General features: G+C 44.8%; 1 protein-coding gene and 1 long non-coding RNA gene across 4 annotated transcripts in view; one reads left to right on the top strand and one right to left on the bottom strand.

The window, feature by feature from the left end:
* Positions 1-196: 196 nt before the first annotated feature.
* Positions 197-7,598, bottom strand: Gm33433. 2 transcript variants are annotated; one of them, XR_870309.3, is made up of 3 exons: positions 7,364-7,598; positions 5,973-6,252; positions 197-841 (listed from the first exon to the last, which is right to left on the bottom strand). It is a non-coding gene; the product is annotated as a predicted gene, 33433 (long non-coding RNA). The 2 variants fall into 2 exon arrangements; XR_870308.3 differs by lacking the exon at positions 197-841 and having other exon boundaries at positions 5,870-6,252.
* Positions 7,597-22,981, top strand: part of Ubxn8 (UBX domain protein 8) — a 25,891-nt gene continuing 10,506 nt past the window's right edge. The window contains exons 1-4 of one of the 2 annotated variants that reach the window (XM_006508980.4): positions 7,597-11,223; positions 14,471-14,593; positions 17,714-17,784; positions 19,446-19,571. In XM_006508980.4, the coding sequence (XP_006509043.1) occupies positions 11,136-11,223; positions 14,471-14,593; positions 17,714-17,784; positions 19,446-19,571 (408 nt within the window). In that variant the 5' untranslated portion in view covers positions 7,597-11,135. The remainder of the gene's footprint in view (positions 11,224-14,470; positions 14,594-17,713; positions 17,785-19,445; positions 19,572-22,981) is intronic. The other variant, NM_178648.2, reaches the window with a different exon arrangement.

The following is a 22,981-nucleotide window of genomic DNA, read 5'->3' as shown; positions in this document are numbered from 1 at the left end:
TTGTTTTATTTTCTGTTTAAGAAGTAGCCAGGCAGTGGTGGCGCACGCCTTTAATCCCAGCACTCAGGAGGCAGAGGCAGGCAGATTTCTGAGTTTGAGGCCAGGCTGGTCTACAGAGTGAGTTCCAGGACAGCCAGGGCTACACAGAGAAACCCTGTCTCGAAAACACCAAAAAATAAAAAATAAAAAAATAAAAAATAAATAAAAAGTAATATGACTTGGGAGATAGAAGGAACGTGGGTTCAAGATCATCAAGGAAGAAGGCAGATTTTTCCTTCTGGTAGAGTACCCTGTAATAAATGTAGACAGAATAATAACTTGAGAACATTTACAAGGTCACAGTGACCAAGCGGCTTTCTTGGGAACCATTAATGATTGCTAAGATCACCGAGTTAAAGTTTGATGGGGATATAGAGTTGTGTAAAGATAGATAGATACAGATAAACACACGAAGAAAGCACCCCACCACCACCCCCACACACACAGGCACACAAACTCCTACTTGATCACAAAAGGGAAACCAACTTTTCTGCCGGCACCGCCTTGTCCTAAAGATCAAGATTAAATACTGCTAAGTCATAAGAAACGTGCCGTTGTGAGGCAATAACCAGTATTCAATTAAACTTACACAACCATCCTGCTTCTTTAAAACATTCAGCGGCTGGAGAGCAGTTAAGAGCCCCGGCTGCTCTTCCAGAGGGGCAGAGTTCCATTCCCCGCTCCATTGTGTCAGTCAATCTCACAACCGCTGACGTTCCCGTTGTCTGGCCAACACCAGCGTTACTTTGACTTATTACATGATTTCAGCGTCAGCGTCCAATATTGAGGCTCAGGATAAAAACTGAAGAGAATAGAGAACAACTAAAACTTAAATGCGAAGTTAGCATAAAGCACATCGTACTATTAGAAACTCTTGGGCTGGAGAGATGGCTCAGCGGTTAAGAGCACTGACTGCTCTTCTGAAGGTCCTGAGTTCAAATCCCAGCAACCACGTGCATGGTGGCTCACAGTCATCTGTAATGAGATCTGATGCCCTCTTATGGTGTGTCTGAAGTCAGCTACAATGTACTTATAATAAGTAAATAAGTCTTGAAAAAGAAAAGAAACCCTGGGAGGCAGTTTGTGAGGCTGTTTTGTTGAGAAACTGTATTTACAATTGGCTGTGGTGGCTCATGCCCTCAATTTCTGCAGACAGAGCTCTGAGTGCCAGGTTAGCCTGGTCTACATAGGGAGTTCCAGGACAGCCACAATAGAGATACCCTGAATGGATGATAGATAGATAGATAGATAGATAGATAGATAGATAGATAGATAGATAGATAGATAGATTAGATAGAGGTGGGGTCTGACGGAGCAGGCGAATCTGAGTTTGAGGTCTACACAGTGAATTCCAGGACAGCCAAGGTTACACAGAGAAACCCGGTCTCGAAAAACCAAAAAAAAAAAAAAAAAAAAATTTAAGACAGGATCTCAAGGAGCTGGAGAGATGGCTCAGTGGTTAAGAGCACCGACTGCTCTTCCGAAGGTCCTGAGTTCAATTCCCAGCAACCACATGGTAGCTCACAACCATCTGTAATGAGACCTGACACCCTCTTCTGGTGCATCTGAAGACAGCTACAGTGTACTTAGATATAATAATAAATAAATCTTAAAAAAAAAAAAAGACAGACTCTGGCTACCTCTGGAATGTGGGCTGTGCCACCTGCTGCCACTGGCATTAAAGGTGTGCACTACCTCACCCTGGTCTTTTCATAGATTTTTAAACTACATGTCTCCCTTATAGTACTTTCATAGATTCTTTTTTTTTTTTTTTTTTTTTGGTTTTTCGAGACAGGGTTTCTCTGTATAGCCCTGGCTGTCCTGGAACTCACTTTGTAGACCAGGCTGGCCTCGAACTCAGAAATCCACCTGCCTCTGCCTCCCAAGTGCTGGGATTAAAGGCGTGCGCCACCACGCCCGGCACTTTCATAGATTCTTTGTTCTGATTGAGTTAACTACTTTCCTGGGGGCTGGCGAGATGGCTCAGTGGTTAAGAGCATCGACTGCTCTTCTGAAGGTCTCAAGTTCAAATCCCAGCAACCACATGGTGGCTCACAACCATCCGTAATGAAATCTGATGCCCTCTTCTGGAGTGTCTGAAGACAGCTACAGTGTACTTACATATAATAAATAAATAAATCTTTAAAAAAAAAAAACTATTTTCCCTTATTGGCATATCTAAAGTTGCATCCATTAATTCCATTATCTGTCATTTATAGATTTAAAAAAAATCTTTAACATTACATCTATCACCGTGAGTGACTTTCAGGACAGCCAGGGCTACACAGAGAAACCCTGTCTCGTAAAACAAAACATAACAAAACCAAAAAAAACCCATTACATCTATCTAGTGTGAATGTGTGTGTGCACATGCATGCACACGTGCGTGCTCAAGTGCACACACATGTGCAAGTATATGTGTGGAGGTTAGAGGATACCTTTGGGAGTTTGATTTCTCCTTCTATTGTGTAGCTATTATTATTTAAGGTCTGAATAGAAATACTGAACAAAGCTATGAATTTTTGTTGTCTCTTAAGAAATGCTGGTTAGGCTAGGCAGTGGTGGCGCACACCTTTAATCCCAGCACTTGGGAGGCAGAGGCAGGCAGATTTCTGAGTTCAAGGCCAACCTGGTCTACAGAGTGAGTTCCAGGACAGCCAGGACTGCCCAGAGAAACCATGTCTCAAAAAACAAAAACCAAAAAAAAAAACAAAAAAAAAAAAACCAACAACAACAACAAAAAACCAACATTGATTATTCTTCCAAAGGACCTGAGGTCAATTTTCAGCAGCCACATGGAGGGCCACAACTGTAACTCGAGTTTCAGGGGTTCCCACACCCTCTTATGACTTTCACAAGCACTAGGTACAGAAGTGTCACATAGACTTTTTTTGGCAGGAAAAACACCCAGATACATAAAAATAAAATAAATAAATCAATAAAATCCCGGTATAGTGCCTCATATCTTTAATCCCAGCACTTGGGAGGCAAATGCAGGCAGATCTCTATACGTTTAGGCCATGAGTTCCAGATCAGCTAGTGCTACACAGTGAGACCCTCTCTCAAAAAACCACAGAAGGCTGGAAGAGGACTTGGTGGTTACAAGGACCTGCTTCAGTTCCCAGCATGCACATCTCATAATTTACACCTGCCTGTAATTCTAGCTCCAGGAGATCTGATACCTCTAACCTCCAGAGTACTCACACTTAATGTGCACAGCTGAATACACAGACAGACAGACAGACAGACAGACAGACAGACAGACACACACACACACACACACACACACACGGCATCTGTGATCTAACATAAAGTTAAGACATGACTGAGATACAGAATAAGTTCAAAGCGGGTCTAAGCCAATTTGCTGTATCCAGCATGGCTCCAGGGATGGACTTGACTGTGGAGGCAAGGGAATGGGGAGAAGTCACACAGAAAAGCTGGGAACTGGCCTCCTCTCTCTGATGGAGAAGCCACAGCACCCTGGAAGTACAGTATGTTTATTATACAGAGCTGAACAGAGAGGCAGGATTCATGCATACAGCTGAACATGGACTCAAGTTATTATATAAATGCAAACAAGGAGGCAGGGTCTACGGTAATCAGTTGGTCCAAGGAGACAGGTCAAAGCTAATTCAGAAGATGCAGTCTTTATAGGGGAGAACAGAGGCCATGCATAGATGGGTGAGGAAGCTATGGTGGGCATTTTTCTGCACACACTGCCAATATCCACGCATGGACCTGAAGAGAAGGTTTTGTTATTTCCCTCTTAGCCACAACGTTATTGCCATTTCCCGTGGTTTCCCGTGGGTCTCAGCTGGGATGTCAACAGCACACATTACTCAGATCTTTATTCAGTCAGGGCTTTCTCCACTCCACATGCAACTAAGTGGGACTCTCTTTTGAATTTTAAAAAGGGGGGAGGGGAGACAGCTCAGTGGTACACACACACACACACACACACACACACACACACACACACACACACACACACACGAAAATGTAATAAAGACACGATGGCATTTTGTTGCTACATTCTTGTTTTGTTTTGTTTTGTTTTGTTTTTCAAGATAGGGTTTCTCTGTATAGCCCTGGCTGTCCTGGAACTCATTTTGTAGACCAGGTTGGCCTTGAACTCAGAAATCTGCCTGCCTCTGCCTCCCGAGTGCTGGGATTAAAGGCGTGTGCCACCATGCCTGGCTCTTGTTGCTACATTCTTACATGGTGAAGTTGAAGAGCAGAGAGGGTAGGGATGGGGACTAGGGTTATAGTTAATCTTGGTTGTCAGCGTGACTGGATTTGGTATCAATGAAGAGACAAATCTATGAGGTTGTCTCCAGGAAGGATTGGCTGCACAAAGACTCTCCCTCTGAGTGGGTGGCACCTTCTGGTGGGGCTCAGTGAAGGGCTCTGGGGGAAAAGCACTGCTGCTTGCCTGTGTGCCTTTGCTCGTAGCTGGTGAGTGTCTACCTGCTATTGTTGGGCTGGACAGCCTGTACTGTGTAAATAGAATTAAATCCCCTTAGGAATATCCACCCCCTTCCATCAGTTCTGCTCCTCCCTGGGGCACCCTGGCTAACAAAGTTGCTCCTCTCTTTTGTAACAGTGCCAATCCCTTTTGATGTGGGCAGAGCACTCCTAGTTTAACTATTGCTAAAAGCCTACCTCTAAAGCCTGTCATATTGGATTCGGTTTCTGCAAAGGGACTCTGAAGGGACATGAACCCTCAACCCATCACAGTCACCGAATGTGGACTGCTAAAAACATAGTAGAGAAAGAAGAACACAATTTTAAAAGAAAAAATGGCCATGAAGCTTTTTAAAGTTGTTTTCTAACCTTTGTTTTCATCCTATGTATTTGGGTCTTTTCCTGTATGAATGTGCACTACATGTGTACAGTGCCTTTGGAGGTTAGAAGAGGGTACCAGATCTTCTAGGACGAACTCCCCTGGGAGTTAGAGATTGTGAGCTGTCATGGGTGCTGGGAATTGAACCGGCATCCCCTGGAGGAGCAGCCAGTGCTCTTAAACACAGCCATCCTTCCAATCCCATAACATCTTTTTAGATGTATTAAAGTTCTAAGAATTAGAACAAACAAAATGACAACAACAATAACAAAAAATCCTATGGGTTTCTCTTGGAGACTGTGGTGACGACTGCTGAGTGTGATTAAATGTAATATCGCCAATGTGAAAATGGAGGCCACAGACAGACATGGTAGCACACAGCTGCAATCACAAGTTCAAAGTCATCTTAAATTGCATAGTTTCATCCTCTCCAAGAACAGATAAATATAAATAAAAGTCAGTCGTCTGTATTTTGTATGACTATCCTATGAGGTTTGAATGTATCTCACCCAAACCCTGTGGTCTGCTGGTTTGAATACCCCCCCTCCCCCAAGTCCACCTTTGAGTCAACAGTGTTAAGTGGTATCATCAGGCTTGGCTTTCATGAATGGCATTAATGTTGATTCTAAAAAACAGACTGGGCCTTTAGGTTTGATTTCTTGCTCTCTCCCATTCTTTTTCTTTGTCCTCCTGGGAATGATGCACCTTCATAATATATATGTATGCATTCACCCAACAAATATCTATTACCTACCCGTTTAGAACTAGTGATTCAGCCAGGTGTGGTGTACACCTTTAACCAAGCACTTGGGAGGCAGAGGCAGGCGGATCTCTAAGATTGAGGCCAGCCTGGTCTACAGAGTTCTGATACAGCCAGGGCTACACAGAGAAAGCATCTTGAAGGTTAAAAAAAAAAAAAAAAAAAGGAACAAAGGAACTAGAGATTCTTTGATGCCTTGAAAACACAGTGGTAACTAAAGGATGTAAGAGTAGGACAATGTTTAATTAGTACCTGATTGCTGCTGATCGTTGTGGGGAGAACTATAAAGGGGAAGTACTAGAAACTATGAGACAGCAAAAACTATACCATCAAGGTCTTAACTGCTCTTGTATCCTTCAGTTCTTGATTTACTTTGATTTTCAACGTGGAAATGCACACCCATGTGTGAGTGTGTGGGAGCAGAACACATTTGGGAGTTGGTTTCGCCTTCCTCCTTGTGGTCTGGAGGTCAAACCCAGGTCACCAGGCTTGGCAGCAAGCGAGTCTTCACTGGCTGAGCTGTAAAGGCTGGGCCGTCTCATCCTCCCTGTCTCCAATTGAGTGAGCTCTCCTTCTGCCTTTCCAGACAAGAAATCTCAGCTCTTTTCTGTGGGCCAAGAGGAGCAGACTTTCAGAGTGGGAGCTTTGTGGGGTTTCCTGCATTGTAAATGAACTTTCAGCTGGTTCTCCCTTCTAGCTCCCCCTTAACCAACCTATCCTTGCTTACAGTTCCTTGGTATTTTGAAGATTTTGCATGGTCATCATCATAGTGATTGGAATTTACCTGCTCTTTGCCATCCCCTTCTTCCCCTTTCAACTTGTTGACTGAATTTTTTGTGGCTTTTTCTTTTCTTTTTCTGAGACAAGGTCTCACTAGTGGCAGCCTGGGAATTCGCTATGTGGTCCCGGCTGGCCTCAAATTCAGAGATCTCTCTGTTCTACTTTCCCAGTGCTGGGATTAAAGTTAGGTGCTATTATGTCTGACATATGCATGTATTTCGATATAAAGACTTACTATAACTCAGGCTGCCTTGAAACAGACCATGTAACCCAGGTGGCTTTGAACCTATGGCAATCTTCCTTAGTCTTGTAAAAGCGGGAATTATGAGCATACATTACTATATTCAGTTTTTTTAGTTTTAGTTTTCCAGTACTAGAGATTGAACCTAGGGCTTAATACACTCTGAGTAAGTACTCCAACACTGAAGTGCTCCTTAAATTATTAAAAAATGTAAAAGCTGGGCTGGTGAGAGCTGGGCTGGTGAGATGGCTGAGGGGACTGAGGGGACCTGCTGTCAATTCTTGACAGCCTGAGTTTAATTCCTAGGCCCAAGATGGTGGAAAAAGAAAACCAACTCCTACAAATTGTCTTCTGACTTCCATGAGAGAGGATTTTGTGTGTGTGTGTGTGTGTGTGTGTGTGTGTGTGTGTGTGCACGGATGCACATGTGCGCTCAAGACCTAGAATTCACTATGTGCGTGAGGACGATTCTGAACTTCTGAACTCCTTCTAACTCCCAAGGTGATTATAGGCTTTTTCTCTTTTGAGACAGGGTCTAGTCTTGAATTTTCTCGGTAGCCCATGCAGGTTTTGAACTTGGAATTCTCCTGCCTCAACCTCTGGAGTAGCTGGAATTGTAACTCTGTACAACCAGGCCTGACTTCATATCTAATTTATGTAAATTTAAAATGTTTTGTTTGGTGGTGGTGGCACACACCTTTAGTCCCAGAACTCCAAAGGAAGGAGGAATCTCTGAGTGCCAAGTCAGCCTGGTCTACAGAGTGAGTTCCAGGATGGCCAGGACTACACAGAGAAACCCTGTCTTGAAAAACAAACAAACATGCCTTTAGTCTAACATATCAAGTTGAAGAGCCTGAGTAGCACACATGAGGTTCCCGGCTTATTTCCCAGCACTAGGAAAATAAAAGGAACCTCTCCACATACATTAGGGTGTTTCGTAAGATTTTATTATATCTGTAGCCCAGAACTTATCACTGTTAAGATTAAAGATCTCTACATTAATCACTATAGCTTTATTTAGTAGTTGTTCCAGGAAATTTTTACCTTCAAGACAGACTGTAAATCAGGACAGACCTTCACTGTGAACTTAGGAACTTCCTGAAAATCCATTTATCTCAAGGGTTGGTTGCTTACTCAAAAGGACTTCCTTCTCCAACAGTGAGAGTCTGGAACTCACCTGGCCAAATCCCTAACTCCCTGTTCTTATGAAAAACCAACATAGCTGGGGATAGAGTTCAGGCCTGGATTCAATCCCCAACAACCCAAAAGGGAGTGGGAAATCTGACTTCCATTTCTTTACCTTGTTGGTCTTAAACTATTAACAACCAGAGCTCCATCTTGAAAAGGTCACCTTAAACCACTCCATCTTGCAGAGGTCTCTAACACTCACCTTTTCCTTTTTCTTGGAGTTACTGATCAGATCGTGTCAGAGCACTATTACACTTGCCTCCATTGAGAAGCTTGACTTAGTGGACCCATCACTGTGGTCTTCTGTTCTGTGGAGTAAGGATGTGGTGGCCATGGTGCTGGGGGATTACAGCCAATGGAAGCAGGAAGTGCTGGTTGTCTATGCTGAGAACACTCTCAGGTGTGCATGCGCGTGTAGGTCAAGAGAACAACTTTCGGGAGAGTTGGTTCTCTCCTTCCACTGTGGGTTCTGGAATGAACTCAGGTGTTACCCACTGAGCTATCTTGCCAGGCTGCAATTTCTATTTTTTTTTTTAAATTATCTTTTAGTTTTGACGATTTCTTTATTTTCTATTTATATAAATACACTGTCACTGTCTTCACACACACATCCGATCCCATTACAGATGGTTGTAAGCCACCATATGGTTGCTGAGAATTGAATTCAGGACCTCTGGCAGAGCAGTCAGTGCTCTTAACTACTGAGCCATCTCCCCAGACCTGAAAATTGTATTTCAAGGTCTAAAACCAGACATGCTGGTGTCACTCACTAGACTAATCTAGAAACCCAGGAAGAAGGAAAGAAACAGAAGGAATGCAGAACAAAATGAAGCTGGTGAGAACTGAAGGAATTCCTTGTCTGTCTTCATGTAGAATCAACACAGGCCCCAGTGGGAACATTGTATGAGTCAACCCAGCTGTGTAATCCATCTATCCTGTTATAATTCAAATGGCCTCCTTCTCATTACTGACTTGAGACTGTGCCCTCCTAGTTTGAACTCTTTGAGTCTAAAGTTTTTTTGTTGCTATTTATTTTTGAACGGGATCACACTGGGGCCTGAACCAGTCACAATCCTCTTGCCTGTTATTATACTCAGTAATAAGATTCATAGCCTATTTACAAAGCAATCTCCAATGGCCCTAGGTCCAATTTGCCATTGTGCTCTTAAATTTTTTTTTCCTTTTATTGAACGTACATTTTGGGGGCTGGAGAGACTGCTTAGCGGTTAAGAGCACTGACTGCTCTTCCAAAGGTCCTGAGTTCAAATCCCAGCAATCACATGGTGGTTCACAACCACCTGTAATGAGATCTGACACCCTCTTCTGGCGCATCTGAAGACAGCTACAGTGTACTTACATATAATAAATAAATCAATCTTTAAAAAAAAAAGAAAGAAAGAAAGTACATTTTGGGGGTTGGAGAGATGGTTCAGTGGTTAAGGGCACTGGCTGCTCTTCCAGAGGTCTTAGGTTTGATTCTCAGCACCCACTTGGTGGCTCACAAGTTCTAGGGGATATAGGCATAACACCATATACATAAAATAAAATTCCCCTCCTCACATATTATATCCTGATTACAGTTTCTCCTCCCCCTAGTCCTCCCCACCTCTCATCCCATCTGGATCCACACCTTTCCTGTCAATATGAAACAGGCTTCTAAAGGATAATTAAAATAGAACTAATACATCAGAATCAGAGAAAACAGACGGAAGGGGAAGAGCCCAAGAGAGAGTGTAAGAATCAAAGCCTCATGTTGGCACACTTGGGAATGCCATAAAAACACTAAACTGGAAGCCATAATATATACACAAAGGAACTTTAGGGTAAAAGGAGGTTAAAAAAAAAAAAAAGGCAGGACTCTGACATGACATTTCAAGAGCAGGAACCTCTAAGGTTGTATTGGCCATCCACTGCTGGCCATTCAGTCTACCATCGCAAATGTTTTTCAAGTGAGCCTTCCCTGGAGAGAGAATTTACTTTTTCAAGTGGTTATCAGTTGGAGATAGTGGCTGGATTAAGGATGGGGATAGCTGTCTACTTCTTTGGGCTCTAGGAGCTTATCGGTGAAGATCCACACAGGCTCTGTGCATGCTGCCTCAGTTCACTGAGTTCACATATTTATCGATCTTTTTTGCTTTGGAGGGCCTTGTTTTCTCCGTGCCCTTCATCCCTTTTGCTCTTACTCTTTCTGCCTCTGCTCCTTTGGGGTTCCCTAAGGGGAGGGTTTCATATTCACCCATTTAGGGCTCACTGTTCCAAGGTCTTGGACGCTCCTCTGTATACTTTTTTTTTCTTTTGTTTTTTTCAATCAGGGTTTCTCTGTGCAGTCCTGGAACTCACTCTGTAGACCAGGCTGGCCTTGAACTCAGAGATCCATCTGCCACTGCCTCCCTAGTGCTGTGGTTAAAAGTGTCCGAAGTCCAAACTCCAAACCTTCACACTTTAGTCACTATCTCCTCAGGAAATTCTTCTCCACACTGCAGAACGTGGTTCTGTAGCACTCTATACAGACATTCCTATCATGGCACCAGACATCAGATAGTCTCTGTACAGGACATGTATCCCAGGGCTGAGTTTGTTTAGGACAAATTCAGTAACTTACACATACTTGGAACTTAAGCTAAACTGAAGAGCGACTGGGGGTATTGATGGTTGAGGACTTGCCAAGTTGGGAATCTTGTCAGTGGGAAGGCCCTCCATTCCTGAACTCTAAGTTACCAGAGCTGAGTCATGGAGTGGCAGGGAAGTCACTGTGAGGCCAACGTTAAGTCATAACTGTAACACGTGTAGGCATTGACAGGGAGAACAGTGAGTGGGGGGCAGGTCTAGGGAACTCTCCACGCGGGTGTGGGGCAGGAACAGGCACTAGGGAGCAGACCCCACTTTTAAGCTTCCCGCAGGACCTGTTAGGAAGAGAAGATGCTTAGTAACTAGTTAGCTAAGAACCAAACGCCCTGTTACCCCCAAGGGACACAAGGCCACCGGGCCTCGCAGCGTCAACCGCCCCTTTTAAGTCATTTCAGTCTTCTGAGCACCATCTTTTAGACCTGCACAGTCTGATAAGCCACTGTCATCGTGACCAGCCTCAGATCCACAGGACAGGGACCGTCCCAGCCGAAGGAGATGACCCGCGCCGTCTGAGCAATCGCATCCGGGCCCGCGCCCCAGCCTCAGGGCACAGCATCCTCCCTCCATTCCTCCCAGCCCGAGGCCTCCGGGGCGAGCTCGCGGAAGGCACGGCCGGAAGGGGCGGGCACTGCGCCCAGCGAGCCCTCCGCGCCATGGCTTCTCGTGGCGTCGTGGGCCTTTTCTTGCTCTCTGCTCTCCCTCTCTTGTGTCTGGAGCTCCGGCGCGGGATCCCGAGTCTCGGTAAGTGTTGCCTTTCTCCTCTCGGTGCTCCCAGCTGGAGTGTTGTCACCTGAGCGGCGCGGACCTCCGCGCGCTTTTGACTACAATCCCCAGAATCCATCGCGCCCGCCCCTCTTCCGGAACCGCCTCCATTTCCGCGGGAAAAAGTTCTCTTGATCTCTGGCCAGGGTCGGCTTGGAAAGGGACCCGAGTGAGAAGCGCAGGGACAGATAGGAACTGTTTCGCCTCTAAGAGTAATGAGAGCCGGAAGTAAATAAGCTGATAGCTGAGCCATGTTTCAGGTGAAAGCCTTTGTGTCATGATCAAGGAATGGATGAAAGGGAGTCCCCAAGTACCATTTCTGAGAATCTTATTCTAAGTCAGACCCTGTTTGCAATCTCACTCTCCACTACTGCCACAACGACTTGTAGGTACTGTTAGCCTAAAAAACAGCGCTCTGCCCCAGAGCAGGTCAGAGTTTATTTTGGAATCGAATCTAAATGTCCGTGGTGTTCTGAGAATACGGATTTGGGTTACTTCAAATTCTCGGTTCCACGGTTCCAAAAGTTTTTATTGTAACAGCCAAAAAAATGTCACAAAACACCTTAAATATATGTAGGTCCATCAGGGAGATGAGTTACAGCAACGTGTAGGAAAACCTCTCGCAGAGGGCTCAGGTGCTCACAAAATAAACTTTTGGATTGGTAGAAGGTTGTGGGCTAAGTTAATATATTGTGTAGGTTCCATGTGATAGGCATAGTTAGGTCAGGCATATAGGTGAACAATGAGTGACTATTAAGTGGGCTAATTAAAGCCCATAATAATCCATGGTTAGGCTCTGGACCTGCAACATTTGAACCATTCCATAGTCTAAAAAGTTCTTATCAGTTAATCACCTTCTGTAGAACATAAAAGTAAGGGGATACTTGAGTTTACAGTACTGTTAAAATCTTTACATTTGAGAGCACTGTGATTTATTGAGGACGATCAGTGACTAATTGGAGGTGGTTTTGATTTTTTTTTAAGATTTATTTATTATATGTAAGTACACACAGTAGCTGTCTTCAGACACACCAGAAGAGGGCGTTAGATCTCATTATGAATGGTTGTGGGCCACCATGTGGTTGCTGGGAATTGAACTTAGGACCTTTGGAAGAGCAGTCAGTGCTCTTAACTGCTTAGCCATCTCTCCAGCTCTTTCCTTTCTTTTTCTTTCTTTCTTTCTTTCTTTCTTTCTTTTCTTTTCTTTTCTTTTCTTTTCTTTTCTTTTCTTTTCTTTTCTTTTCTTTTCTTTTCTTTTCTTTTCTTTTCTTTTCTTTTCTTTTCTTTTCTTTTCTTTTCTTTTTCTAGAGTTTTTCTGTGTAACAGCCCGTGGTGCCCTGGAATCACTTTATAGAGCAGGCTGGTCTTGAGCTCATAGAGATTCACCTGCCTCTGCCTCCCCAGTGCTGGGATTGAAGGTGTGCATCATCACTACCCTGCATGGTTTTTATTATTATGTGTGTCTTTTGAGTCTTCAATTAGCTTAGGTTAGCCTGTGTCTTGAAGCAAACCTCCTGCCTCATGTTTTCAGGTCCTATAGTAACCCATAGTTTTTTTTCTCTCTCTCTCTTTTTTTTTTGTTGTTTTATCGAGACAGGGTTTCTCTGTGTAGCCCTGACTGTCCTGGAACTCACTTTGTAGACCAGGTTGGCGTCAAACTCAGAAATTCGCCTGCCTCTGCCTCCCGCCCCTAGTTTTTTAAAGGGCCATTCTGGATTCTGTGTGGAGAATGCTTTGGAATGGAGCTATAGTGCAGAGTAGTGAGCCAAGTTAGAGTTTGCTGTAGTGAATAGTTACAGGGATGGCTTAGACTGGGGCAACAGAAGGAATATGAATGAATTGTGGACAGAGTTGAGATACGGTGAAGCAGAAACAAAAGCCCGCAGGTTAGTCTCCATGTCTGCCTCCCTCCTTAAGCACACTTTGTGTGGTGTGTTGTTGTTGGGTTTTGTTTGTTTGTATTTTGAGACAGGGTTTCTCTGTGTAGCTGGCTGACCTGGAACTCACTCTGTAGACCAGACTAGCCTGGAATTCAGAGATCAGCCTACCTCTGCTTCTTTTTTTTTTTTTTTTTTTTTTGGTTTTTTGAGACAGGGTTTCTCTGTGTAGCCCAGGCAGTCCTGGAATTCACTCTGTAGACCAGGTCAAACTCAGAAATCCGCTTGCCTCTGCCTTTTAAGTGCTAGGATTAAAGGAATATGTCATCACTGCCCAGACTCTAAAGTGAATGGCCAAGCTAAAGTTCTTTTTCCTCCAGCCTGCCTCCTCCTGGACAAGGAGTCAGATGCCCTGAAACATGCCCAAGAGAAGTGAAAATGAAATGATCTTTGAAAAGCTACATTAGGGGCTGGAGAGATGGCTCCCTGGTTAAGAGCACTGGCTGCTCTTCCAATGGACTCCCATTCAATTCCCAGAACACACATAGCAACTCAAACCTGTCTATAACTCCGGTTCCAGAGGAAACCAACACCCTCACATAGACATACATTGCAGGCAAAACTAATATACATAGAATAAAAATAATTTGAAAAAAGCTAGATTGGAGTATATAAAGACTTTTTAAGCTTAAGCTTCTTCTTTTTGTCTTTTCTTTTTTTAAAGAAGGTTTATTTATTACATAAGTACACTGACTTCAGACACACCAGAAGAGAGTGTCAGATCCCATTAGAGATGGTTGTGAGCCACCATGTGGTTGTTGGGATTTGAACTCAGGACCTTTGGAAGAGCAATCAGTGCTCTTATCCTCTGAGCCATCTCACCAGCCCACCCCCTTTTTTTTACTTTTTTTTTTTTTTTCGTTCGAGACAGGGTTTCTCTGTGTAGCCCTGGCTGTCCTGGAACTCACTTTGTAGACCAGGCTAGCCTCGAACTCAGAAATCCACCTGCCTCTGCCTCCCAAGTGTTGGGATCAAAGGTGTGCGCTACCACCGCCCGGCTAGTTTTATGCATTATTAATGCTCATAATATTTCCTTATGCAGCTGAACACTATGTGTTCCTAAAATAGGATGCTTCTTCTAGAATGATTCTCTGACAGTTTGTTGTGGTAGTGACCACCATGTTGAACTTCAGAGCCCTGGAAGACTTAGGAAACCAATCAGGAGGCTTGTATCATTTAGTATCTAACTCTGCTTTCTAGTGCAAACAATCTGCCCTTTATTAGTAGTACCAAGGAAAGAGAAACTTTCTTTTAAAGAAACATGTTTAATTATTTTTTTTATTCTTAAGGCATTAAAGATCTCATTTTGCTGAGTGGCCGGATATTCCTACTGCTGGCCCTGCTTACCTTAGTCATTTCCGTGACCACCTCCTGGTTTAACTCACTGAAACCTTCGCAAGGTCATCTGAAAGGTAAGTGTACCCCCCCCCTAAAAAAAAGTAACCTTTTCTACTCAAATTTTTTCTTTTGTTTATTCTACAGCAAGAACTGGTTTATCACTGATTTATTATGTGTAATAATTTCAAGTGGGAGCCTGTTCTTTCCTTAGGCTCTCTCCTAACACGTGGGTTTCAAGGATGACTAAGGTCTTAGGTTTGGCAGCAAGTGTCTTTACCCACTGAGCCATCTCACCAGCCCTAGGAGCTTCAAAAGCCCTGGATAGAGAGGTGGGGTGGTAAAGAAAACTGGCCGGGGCTGGCAAGATGGCTCAGTGGTTAAGAGCACCCAACTGCTCTTCCGAAGGTCCCGAGTTCAAATCCCAGCAACCACATGGTGGCACACAACCATCCGTAACGAAATCTGATGCCCTCTTCTGGAGTGTCTGAAGACAGCTACAGTGTACTTACATATAATAAATAAATAAATCTTAAAAAAAAAAAAAAAAAAAAAAAGAGAGAACTGGCCGCTCTTCCAGAAGCCGGAGCTACAGTCCCAGCACCCAAGGTGTTTAACTGATCCTGGGGATCTGACATCTGACTCCCTCTTCTGGCCTCTGTGGGCACTGCATGCACGTGGTACATAGACATACATGCAGACAGAACACTCACAGACATACATAACGTTTTAAACAAAAACAAAACAACAACAACAAAAAGCCAGTTTTTTTGTTTTTTTGTTTTTTTTTTTTAGCATTTCATTCTTTTTTTTAGGGGGGTGGGGTGGAGACAGGGTTTCTCTGTAGCCCTGGCTGTCCTGGAACTCTGTACTCACTGTACTCTGCCTCTGCCTCCCAATGCTGGGATTAAAGGTATGTGCCACCACTGCCTGGCAATTTATGGGTTTTTTAAAAAGAATAATTTATTCATTTTTGTTATTTTATTATTATTATTTTTATGTGCATTGATGTTTTTCCTGCCTTTGTTCGTGTGAGGGTGTCAGATCCCTGGAACTGGACTCACAAGACAGTTGTGAGCTGCCAAGTGGGTTTTGGGGATTGAACCCAGGACCTCTGGAAGAGCAGCCAGTTCTCTTAACCCCTGAGCCATCTCCAGCCCTTGCTTTTGTTTTTTTAAGATAGGCTCTCAGATAGCCCAGGGTGGCTTGTTATTTACTGTCTAGTTGAGGGTGACTTTGAACTTCTGATCTTCCTGCCTCCACGTCCTGCCTGCTGAGATTACAGATCTGCACCAACACAGTTGGTAGTGTGTGGTGCTGAGGATCCAAGCCAAGGCCTGTGGGTTAGGCCAGCATTATACTGACCAAGCTACACCCTTCAACCTGTGATTTACTGCTTTTAAAATATAAGTAAATACAACGAATGGTGCAAAGCTCTTATAGCTCTTTCACATCAGCCCTGTAGAAAACATAATTGCAAAAGATTATTCAACCCAATAATATATGGCAGTGTGGGTGCTTTGGTGAGTTCCAGTCATAGATTTTGGACTTTTCTCAGCTTTGATCTCTCATACTTCAAATGACTCAATTCGGATATTCAACCAAAACATTGTGATTTTCCGTTGGGGATTTTGTATGGATGTGTTTTCAGTGCTTGCTGTGAACTTAGCTGTAGAAGTATGAAGAGCACGGGGTGCCCTGCTTTCAGTCCTTAGCACTCAAAAAAAAAAAAAAAAACTAATTAAAAACCTATGTTGCTATCAAGGCGGTGGTTTGCTGCAGACCTTGCATCGGAAGCCCCTGTGGTTTGCTATTTATAAATATGAAAATGCGCCCTCCATGGTTTCTGCCCTTGTAAATTGTTCCTTTGCAATATTTGGGTGTGAGTCCTGTGACTCATCTATGGGTTGCTGCGTCCTGCCTGCCTCCCTACCTGCCGCTGGGGTGCCTGGAGCATCTCAGGCAAGCCATTCAGGGGAGGCATAAACAGCCTACAATGGAGGTCCTCAATTGTTTTCCCAGGGTGGGAAACAATGGAGGTCCTCAATTGTTTTCCCAGGGTGGGAAACAATGGAGTCTGGGATGGTTGCCCGGGTTCCCAGTCTCCTGTGTACCCAGGCGCAGCTCGGGTAGCTTTGGGGGGTGGGAACGGGGGTCCCAGTTGGCGGTTCCCCTCAGAGTATCCACGTGCCAGGCAGGAAGGGGAAGACAGAGCCCTGGCAGATTAGGCGCAGCTCTTTATGACAACGAGCCCCTCCCACACCCATCCTTGATGGAGAGATGGTCTGTGCTTGTTCAAACTGCTTTATTTGATGGTGAATGAAAATGCATCCACTTTACTCAGGGTGAACCAGGGATTAAACACCTTTTGCAGGATGGAATGGCCAGGAAGGGAAGCGCATTGGCTGAATGCTCGCTGGGGGTGAGGAGCCTGGGTTGCAGGGTGCGGGGCCAGATACCCCATTAGCATGGATTGTATTAGCAGGGTTTTATGCCACCTGACTGACTGTCCTCTTAGTGGTTTGTTCCAGAGCAGGTAGAGGGAGGTAGAAGCAGGCAGGGAGTGGCCTCATTCCACCTTTCTCTATTCTGAGATTTATGGGGTTTGAGCACACTCAACCTTATCAGTTCTTCTGTCTGGTGGCACGGTCCACTTACCCCGAAGTTCTTGGCATAATCCTCACTGCAGGTTGATGCTACGCAACATGCAACCTTAAAGCTGTGTTTAGGCTAGGAATGTGGCACATGCCACAGGAGGATCCCGGGGTTGAAGCAAGCTAGGGCTACGTAGGGAGACCTTGTCTCCAAAAAAAGTTTGTTATATACAATATAATATTATAATAATATACAAGGTTAGTGAATTGTCTTAGAACAGCTTTTATTATGGATTTCATATGCACATGTTTGTTTGTTTGTTTTTTGTTTTGTTTTGTTTTGCTTTCTCGAGACAGGGTTTCTCTGTGTAGCCCTGGCTGTCCTGGAACTCACTCTGTAGACCAGGCTGGCCTTGAACTCAGAAATCCGCCTGCCTCTGCCTCCAGAGTGCTGGGATTAAAGGTGTGCGCCACCACCGCTGGCACATGTTTTGAATATTTGAAAAGTATGTAGTGTTCATATCTAAAGACTTAGTCTCAGAGAAAATGCATTTGATTCTTTGAACTTCAGAATTAAAAAGTGCTTCTTTGTTTTGGATTCAGAAGGAGAAAAAGAGAATGAGAAAAGACGGAGACTCGTGAGGGAAAGGCAACAGGAAGCCCAGGGTGAGAAGGTAAGGCTCAGCGCTTGAGGGCGTGAGGGCGCCTTGGGGCTGCCTCGCCATCTGCGTGGGAACAATCACTGATGGCTAATGCAGAAGGCATAACATTTTACCTTCCTTTCTTTTCTGAGACAAGGTCTCTTGTATTGTAAGGCGACCTTGAATTTACAATGTCATTGAGGATGACCTTTCTTCCACTTCTTAAGGGCTGGGATTACCATACTCAATGTTGACTCTTTAAAATTACAATTAAAAAAAAACCCTTATTTATTACATTTTATTCCTTCTTCATTCATGTGTCTGTGTGACACATGCGGAAAGAGTTGGTTCCCTCCTTGCCCCAGGGTTTGAACTCAGGTGGTCAGGCGTGGAGACAGATGTCTTTACCCACTTGGACAGTTGGACTTGCCCTGGCCACTGTTGTAGCCACTGATGGTCTCGGTCTCAGGATCTTCTGGTCTCAGTTTGGTGGCCTGAGTGCTGAGATAAAGGATATGTGCTTCCATTCCCAGAACATCCATGTCTTACATATGATATATATGTATGTGTGTATATATATAATTAAAAAAAATTATTTCCGAGTGTTAGTCACTGTTCTGTTGCTGCAAAGAGACACCACAACCAAGACAACTTTTCTAAAAGGAAGCTTTAATTAGGGGCCTGCTTAGTCCATGATCATCATGGACGGAAATAAGTATGGTACTGCAGGAGTAGCTGAGAGTTTTACTGCCTGGTCCTCAGGTAGCAGGCAGAGTGGAAGATGCTGGAGCTGGCATGGACTTTTGTTTGTTTGTTTGTTTGTTTTGTTTTGTTTTTTTGTCTTTTGAGACAGGGTTTTTCTGTATAGCCCTGGCTGTCCTAGAATTCACTTTGTAGACCAGGCTGGCCTCGAACTCAGAAATCCGCCTGCCTCTGCCTCCCAAGTGCTGGGATTAAAGGCGAGCGTCACCACACCTGGCTTGGCATGGACTTTTTTTTTTTTTTTTTAAAAATAAGTACACTGTAGCTGTCTTCAGACACTCCAGAAGAGGGAGTCAGATCTTGTTACGGATGGTTGTGAGCTGTGGTTGCTGGGATTTGAACTCAGGACTTTTGGAAGAGCAGTTGGGTGCTCTTACCTGCTGAGCCATCTCACCAGCCCCCCATGCCCGACTTTTATTTCCTTTTTTTTTTTTTTGGCATGGACTTTGGAAACCACAAATCCCACCCCCAGTGACACACCACCTCCCACAAGCCTGTCTTAGGGTCACTATGGCTGTGATGAAACACCTTGATCACAGCCACTCTTATAAAGGAAAGCATTTGATTGGGGTCGGCTTACAGTTCAGAGGTTTAGTCCATTGTCTTCTTTGCTGGACACATGGCAGCGTGCAGGCAGATGTGGTGTTGAGGAGGTAGCTGAGAGCTCTACATCCTGATTGGCATGCAGCAGGGAGAGAGAGACACTGGGCCTGGCTTTAGCTCCCCCTCCCCCACCATGCATAACAAGGCCTCCTCATTGAAGGATTGCATTTCCCAATCGTGCCAGCCCCTCACCACTAAGCATTCAAAGAGATGAGAGCATGGGGGAGGGGGGCGTTCCTATTTAAACCCCCTTAGGTTTCAAACCTTGCTCTTGATTTAGAGCGTAGACAACACTAATGTATAGTAATTGCTCGTTCTTGCTCCACCAGGCCAGCAGATATATAGAGAATGTTTTAAAGCCTCAGCAGGAAATGAAGTTGAAAAAACTGGAGGAGCGGTTTTATCAGATGACAGGGGAGACCTGGAAGCTGACCGCTGGCCACCGACTCCTAGAGGTTAGAGAACTCTGCTTTTGTGTTTTGGATACTATTGTTTGTTTCCTGTTGGTGTGTGTGTGTGTGTGTGTGTGCACGAGCATGCTCGTGTACACACACACACACACACACACACTCACACACACACACACACACACACACACACACACACACACACACACACACACACACACATTTTATGCCCAGTGTGTACTTGTCCATATAGGCACATGCTGGAGGTAGTCCCAGTCCTGTATTCTACTTTGGAGAGCTCACTCCAGCTGAGCTCACAGTTTTACCTAGGCTGCCTGGACAGGTCTGGGTCCTGACCTAACCCCCACCCCATCCCCAACTCCCATGTCACCCCGCCTGTTTAATGTATGGGTCTGGGGCTTCTAAACTCAGGTCCTTATGAGCAGAGCAGCAAGTGCTTTCTCACTGAGACATCTCCCCAGCTCCTGTGTGTCCTTTACATATATTGCTAAGGCCCATATTTATGCTCATGTTTCCTTGTATATGCAGTTATTTGCATGTATGTGCTTGGTAGGGTTTTGAGTCTGGGTCTTGCTGTGGAACTCAGGCCAGCCTTGAACTCATTTTGTTGCCATGGTTGACCTCCCGCTTGCAGCGATTCTCCTGCCTCTGTCCCGTAAGTGCCGGGGTTGCAGGCAGACACCACAGCGCTTGACTCCGAATCAGTTTTATTATTCGGTGCATTTGTGTATGAAGTGGTTTTATACTGTGACAAATAGGTGCTCTCTGAGAAAACTGCCGAGTCACGCTGTTCTGAGGAACTTCTGATCTTTGCTTAAGTAAAATATTCAGATACCCAGAGTATTAAGCTCACATTAAGAAATAGATGTATTCATTTTTATTTTATGTGCATGAGTATTTTCCTTGCATGTATTCATGTGTACTCAGGAGAGGGCGTCAGAGTCTCTGAAACTGGAGTCGAATGGTTGTTAGCCTTCATGTGTGTGCTGGGAACCAAACCTGTGTTGTCTATAAGAGCAGAAGGTGTTCTTCACTGCCGAGCCATCTCTCCAGCCCTAAACTCACATTGGATGGCTCACGGTTGGTTCTGTTTCTGAAATCATGGGCAATGATCGTGTGTTGTCATTTGGAAGTGGAAGGTTACAGTGTAAGTATTTTACAGAGAAAAGGGATACCCAGGCTTTACAGGTTAAAGATACCTGTGACAGATTTACAGTAAGGCCACCTTTTGGTGTATGTTGTGTTTCCGGCTTACAGGGCATCTGACATTGTCTTGTAAAGAAAGGGATCCAGTAAAGGTGCCAGGGTGCTTATGCTGTCTACAGAGCCAGTTCTTCCTTGTTTCACAGTCGCAAACATACCATACAATAGTCAAGGGCCAGTAGTAACATTGATATCAATTCTGGGCAGTACACAGTGCCACTGCTCTGTGCAGTGATCTCCTGTGTATGTGGTGACATGTGGACAAGGCCACAGGACATCAAATGTGTTCGCTGTCACACTCCACCTCATTTATGTCATTTTCGTTTTATTACTTTATTTGTGTGGGTGGGTGTTTTTCCTGCCTGTATGTCTGTATGTACTGCACTTGTGGCTGGTGCCTAGAGAGGCCAGAAGAGGAAATTGGCTCCCCTGGAACTGGAGTTACAGATGGTTGTGAGCCGCCATGGGCGTTGAGAGTCGAAACCAGGTCTTCTGAAGGAGCAGCCAGTGCTCTTGAGGACTGAGCCACCACTGCAGCTCTTTACCTCATTTTTGACACACTGTCTCTCACTGAATCCACAGCTCCCTGCTGTAACCAGGCTAGCTGGCCCGGGAGTTCCTGGGATCTATCCTTCCATATCCAGCTTTTTAGATGTGTGCTGCAGATTTGAACTTAGGCCTTTCTGGTGTCAGAACAAGCAATCTTACCCACTGAGCTGTCTTTCCATCCCCCCGAGTTAGCTCCTCTTCATTTTCTCGGTTGGTAGACATGAGTTAGGCTGGTTTTACTTTTCATTTGTTTTCGCTTTTGAGATGAGATGAGGTCTTGCCACATTCCTGGGGTTGGTTTCCATCTCTTGTCCCAAGCATCTCAAGTGGCTGGGACCACAGGTGTCTGGGTACCACTGGGCGGTACGCTACCTTGTTCAACAGGAGGGTTTGAGGCCGTCGGCTTCAGCAGTGGTCTCAGAGTGAGTCTGCCGTTAGGACTGCTGTTAGAAAAGATTAGTGGTGACAACAGCTGTCCAGGAGCAGGACAGACTGTTGGCGTGGTCATTCTGAGGCTTTTGTGAGAATCCTGGTGTTAAAGCTGAATTGGATGTGTCTGCCCATCAACTCCAACCAGCATAGAGTGAGGTAGTGGGGCTTGACTAGTGAACCCCTTGGCATTAACAGCTCCATTCCTGTTCCCCGTGTGTTCCTCTCGCACGTTTCTCTTGATAAAGAAAGGGCGACTAAATCCCAATCAAATGGTGAATACTGACTGCAGTTCTGTGAAAAAGGTTCTGAAAACTTTAGGAGCTGAGCCGGGAAGGAGTTCCTGAGCCTGTATTAGAAGACTCTGCATTAGTGTTTGATGTCCTTGGGAGACCTGCTCTTTTCTGGGGAGAGATGGGGGGTGGGCCTCGGGGAGAAGGAAGCTGGGACTGAGAGCGGGGGGTGGGGGGAGGAGAACTGTGGTCATTTATTGATGAGAGAATAAAAATAAAAAAATAAAGCCGGGCGTGGTGGCACATGCCATTAATCCCAGCACATGGGAGGCAGAGGCAGGCGGATCTCTGAGTTCAAGGACAGCCTGGTCTACAGAGTGAGTTCTAGGACAGCCAGGACTACACAGAGAAACCCTGTCTCGGAAAAAAAAAAACAAAAAACAACAGCAACAACAACAACAAAATAAGTAAATAAATAAATAAAAGAAAATTGGGCATTAAATTCCTTTGCTGAGTAGGAAGTTTGGTAGGATATTGGTGTTTTCATGTCTGTGTGACCAAAAGGCTTTAGAGAACGACTTAAGGAATTTCACTTTCACAGAAGGTAGTCCCCGGTGGCTGGAGAGCATAGCAGGCCTGTTTCCCTCACGGCGACCCCACCCCATCTTTCGCCACTTCCCCTAAGTCATCATATCCTGGATCCATTAGGATTCATTGCCTGGATCAGAATCTTTGTATGAATTGCTCTCTGTGGTAGGCTCTACTGTTCTTGTGGGTGTTTTATCCAGGTGCCCAATGGAACCATTGCAGCAGATGAGAGGGTACAAGAACAAGCTTTGTGCTTCCCGGAGCAGCTGCCTTTTACAGGCTGATTCCCGTGAATTGGGAAGCCTGGATGTTTCCCAGAACCATACACTGTGACTATACTTAGCTATGGATATTTGGGGATCATATACTGAGACATTCCTTTGCACGCATGCTGTGTGGCTTCCTGGGGAGGCTAGACAAATGCCCACCCACCCC

The sequence above is a fragment of the Mus musculus genome, chromosome 8 (genome assembly GCF_000001635.26).
Source record: "Mus musculus strain C57BL/6J chromosome 8, GRCm38.p6 C57BL/6J".
Classification (NCBI taxonomy): domain Eukaryota; kingdom Metazoa; phylum Chordata; class Mammalia; order Rodentia; family Muridae; genus Mus; species Mus musculus.
The sequence above is the reverse complement of the archived record's forward strand: the minus strand, read 5'-3'. Positions and strand labels throughout refer to the sequence as shown.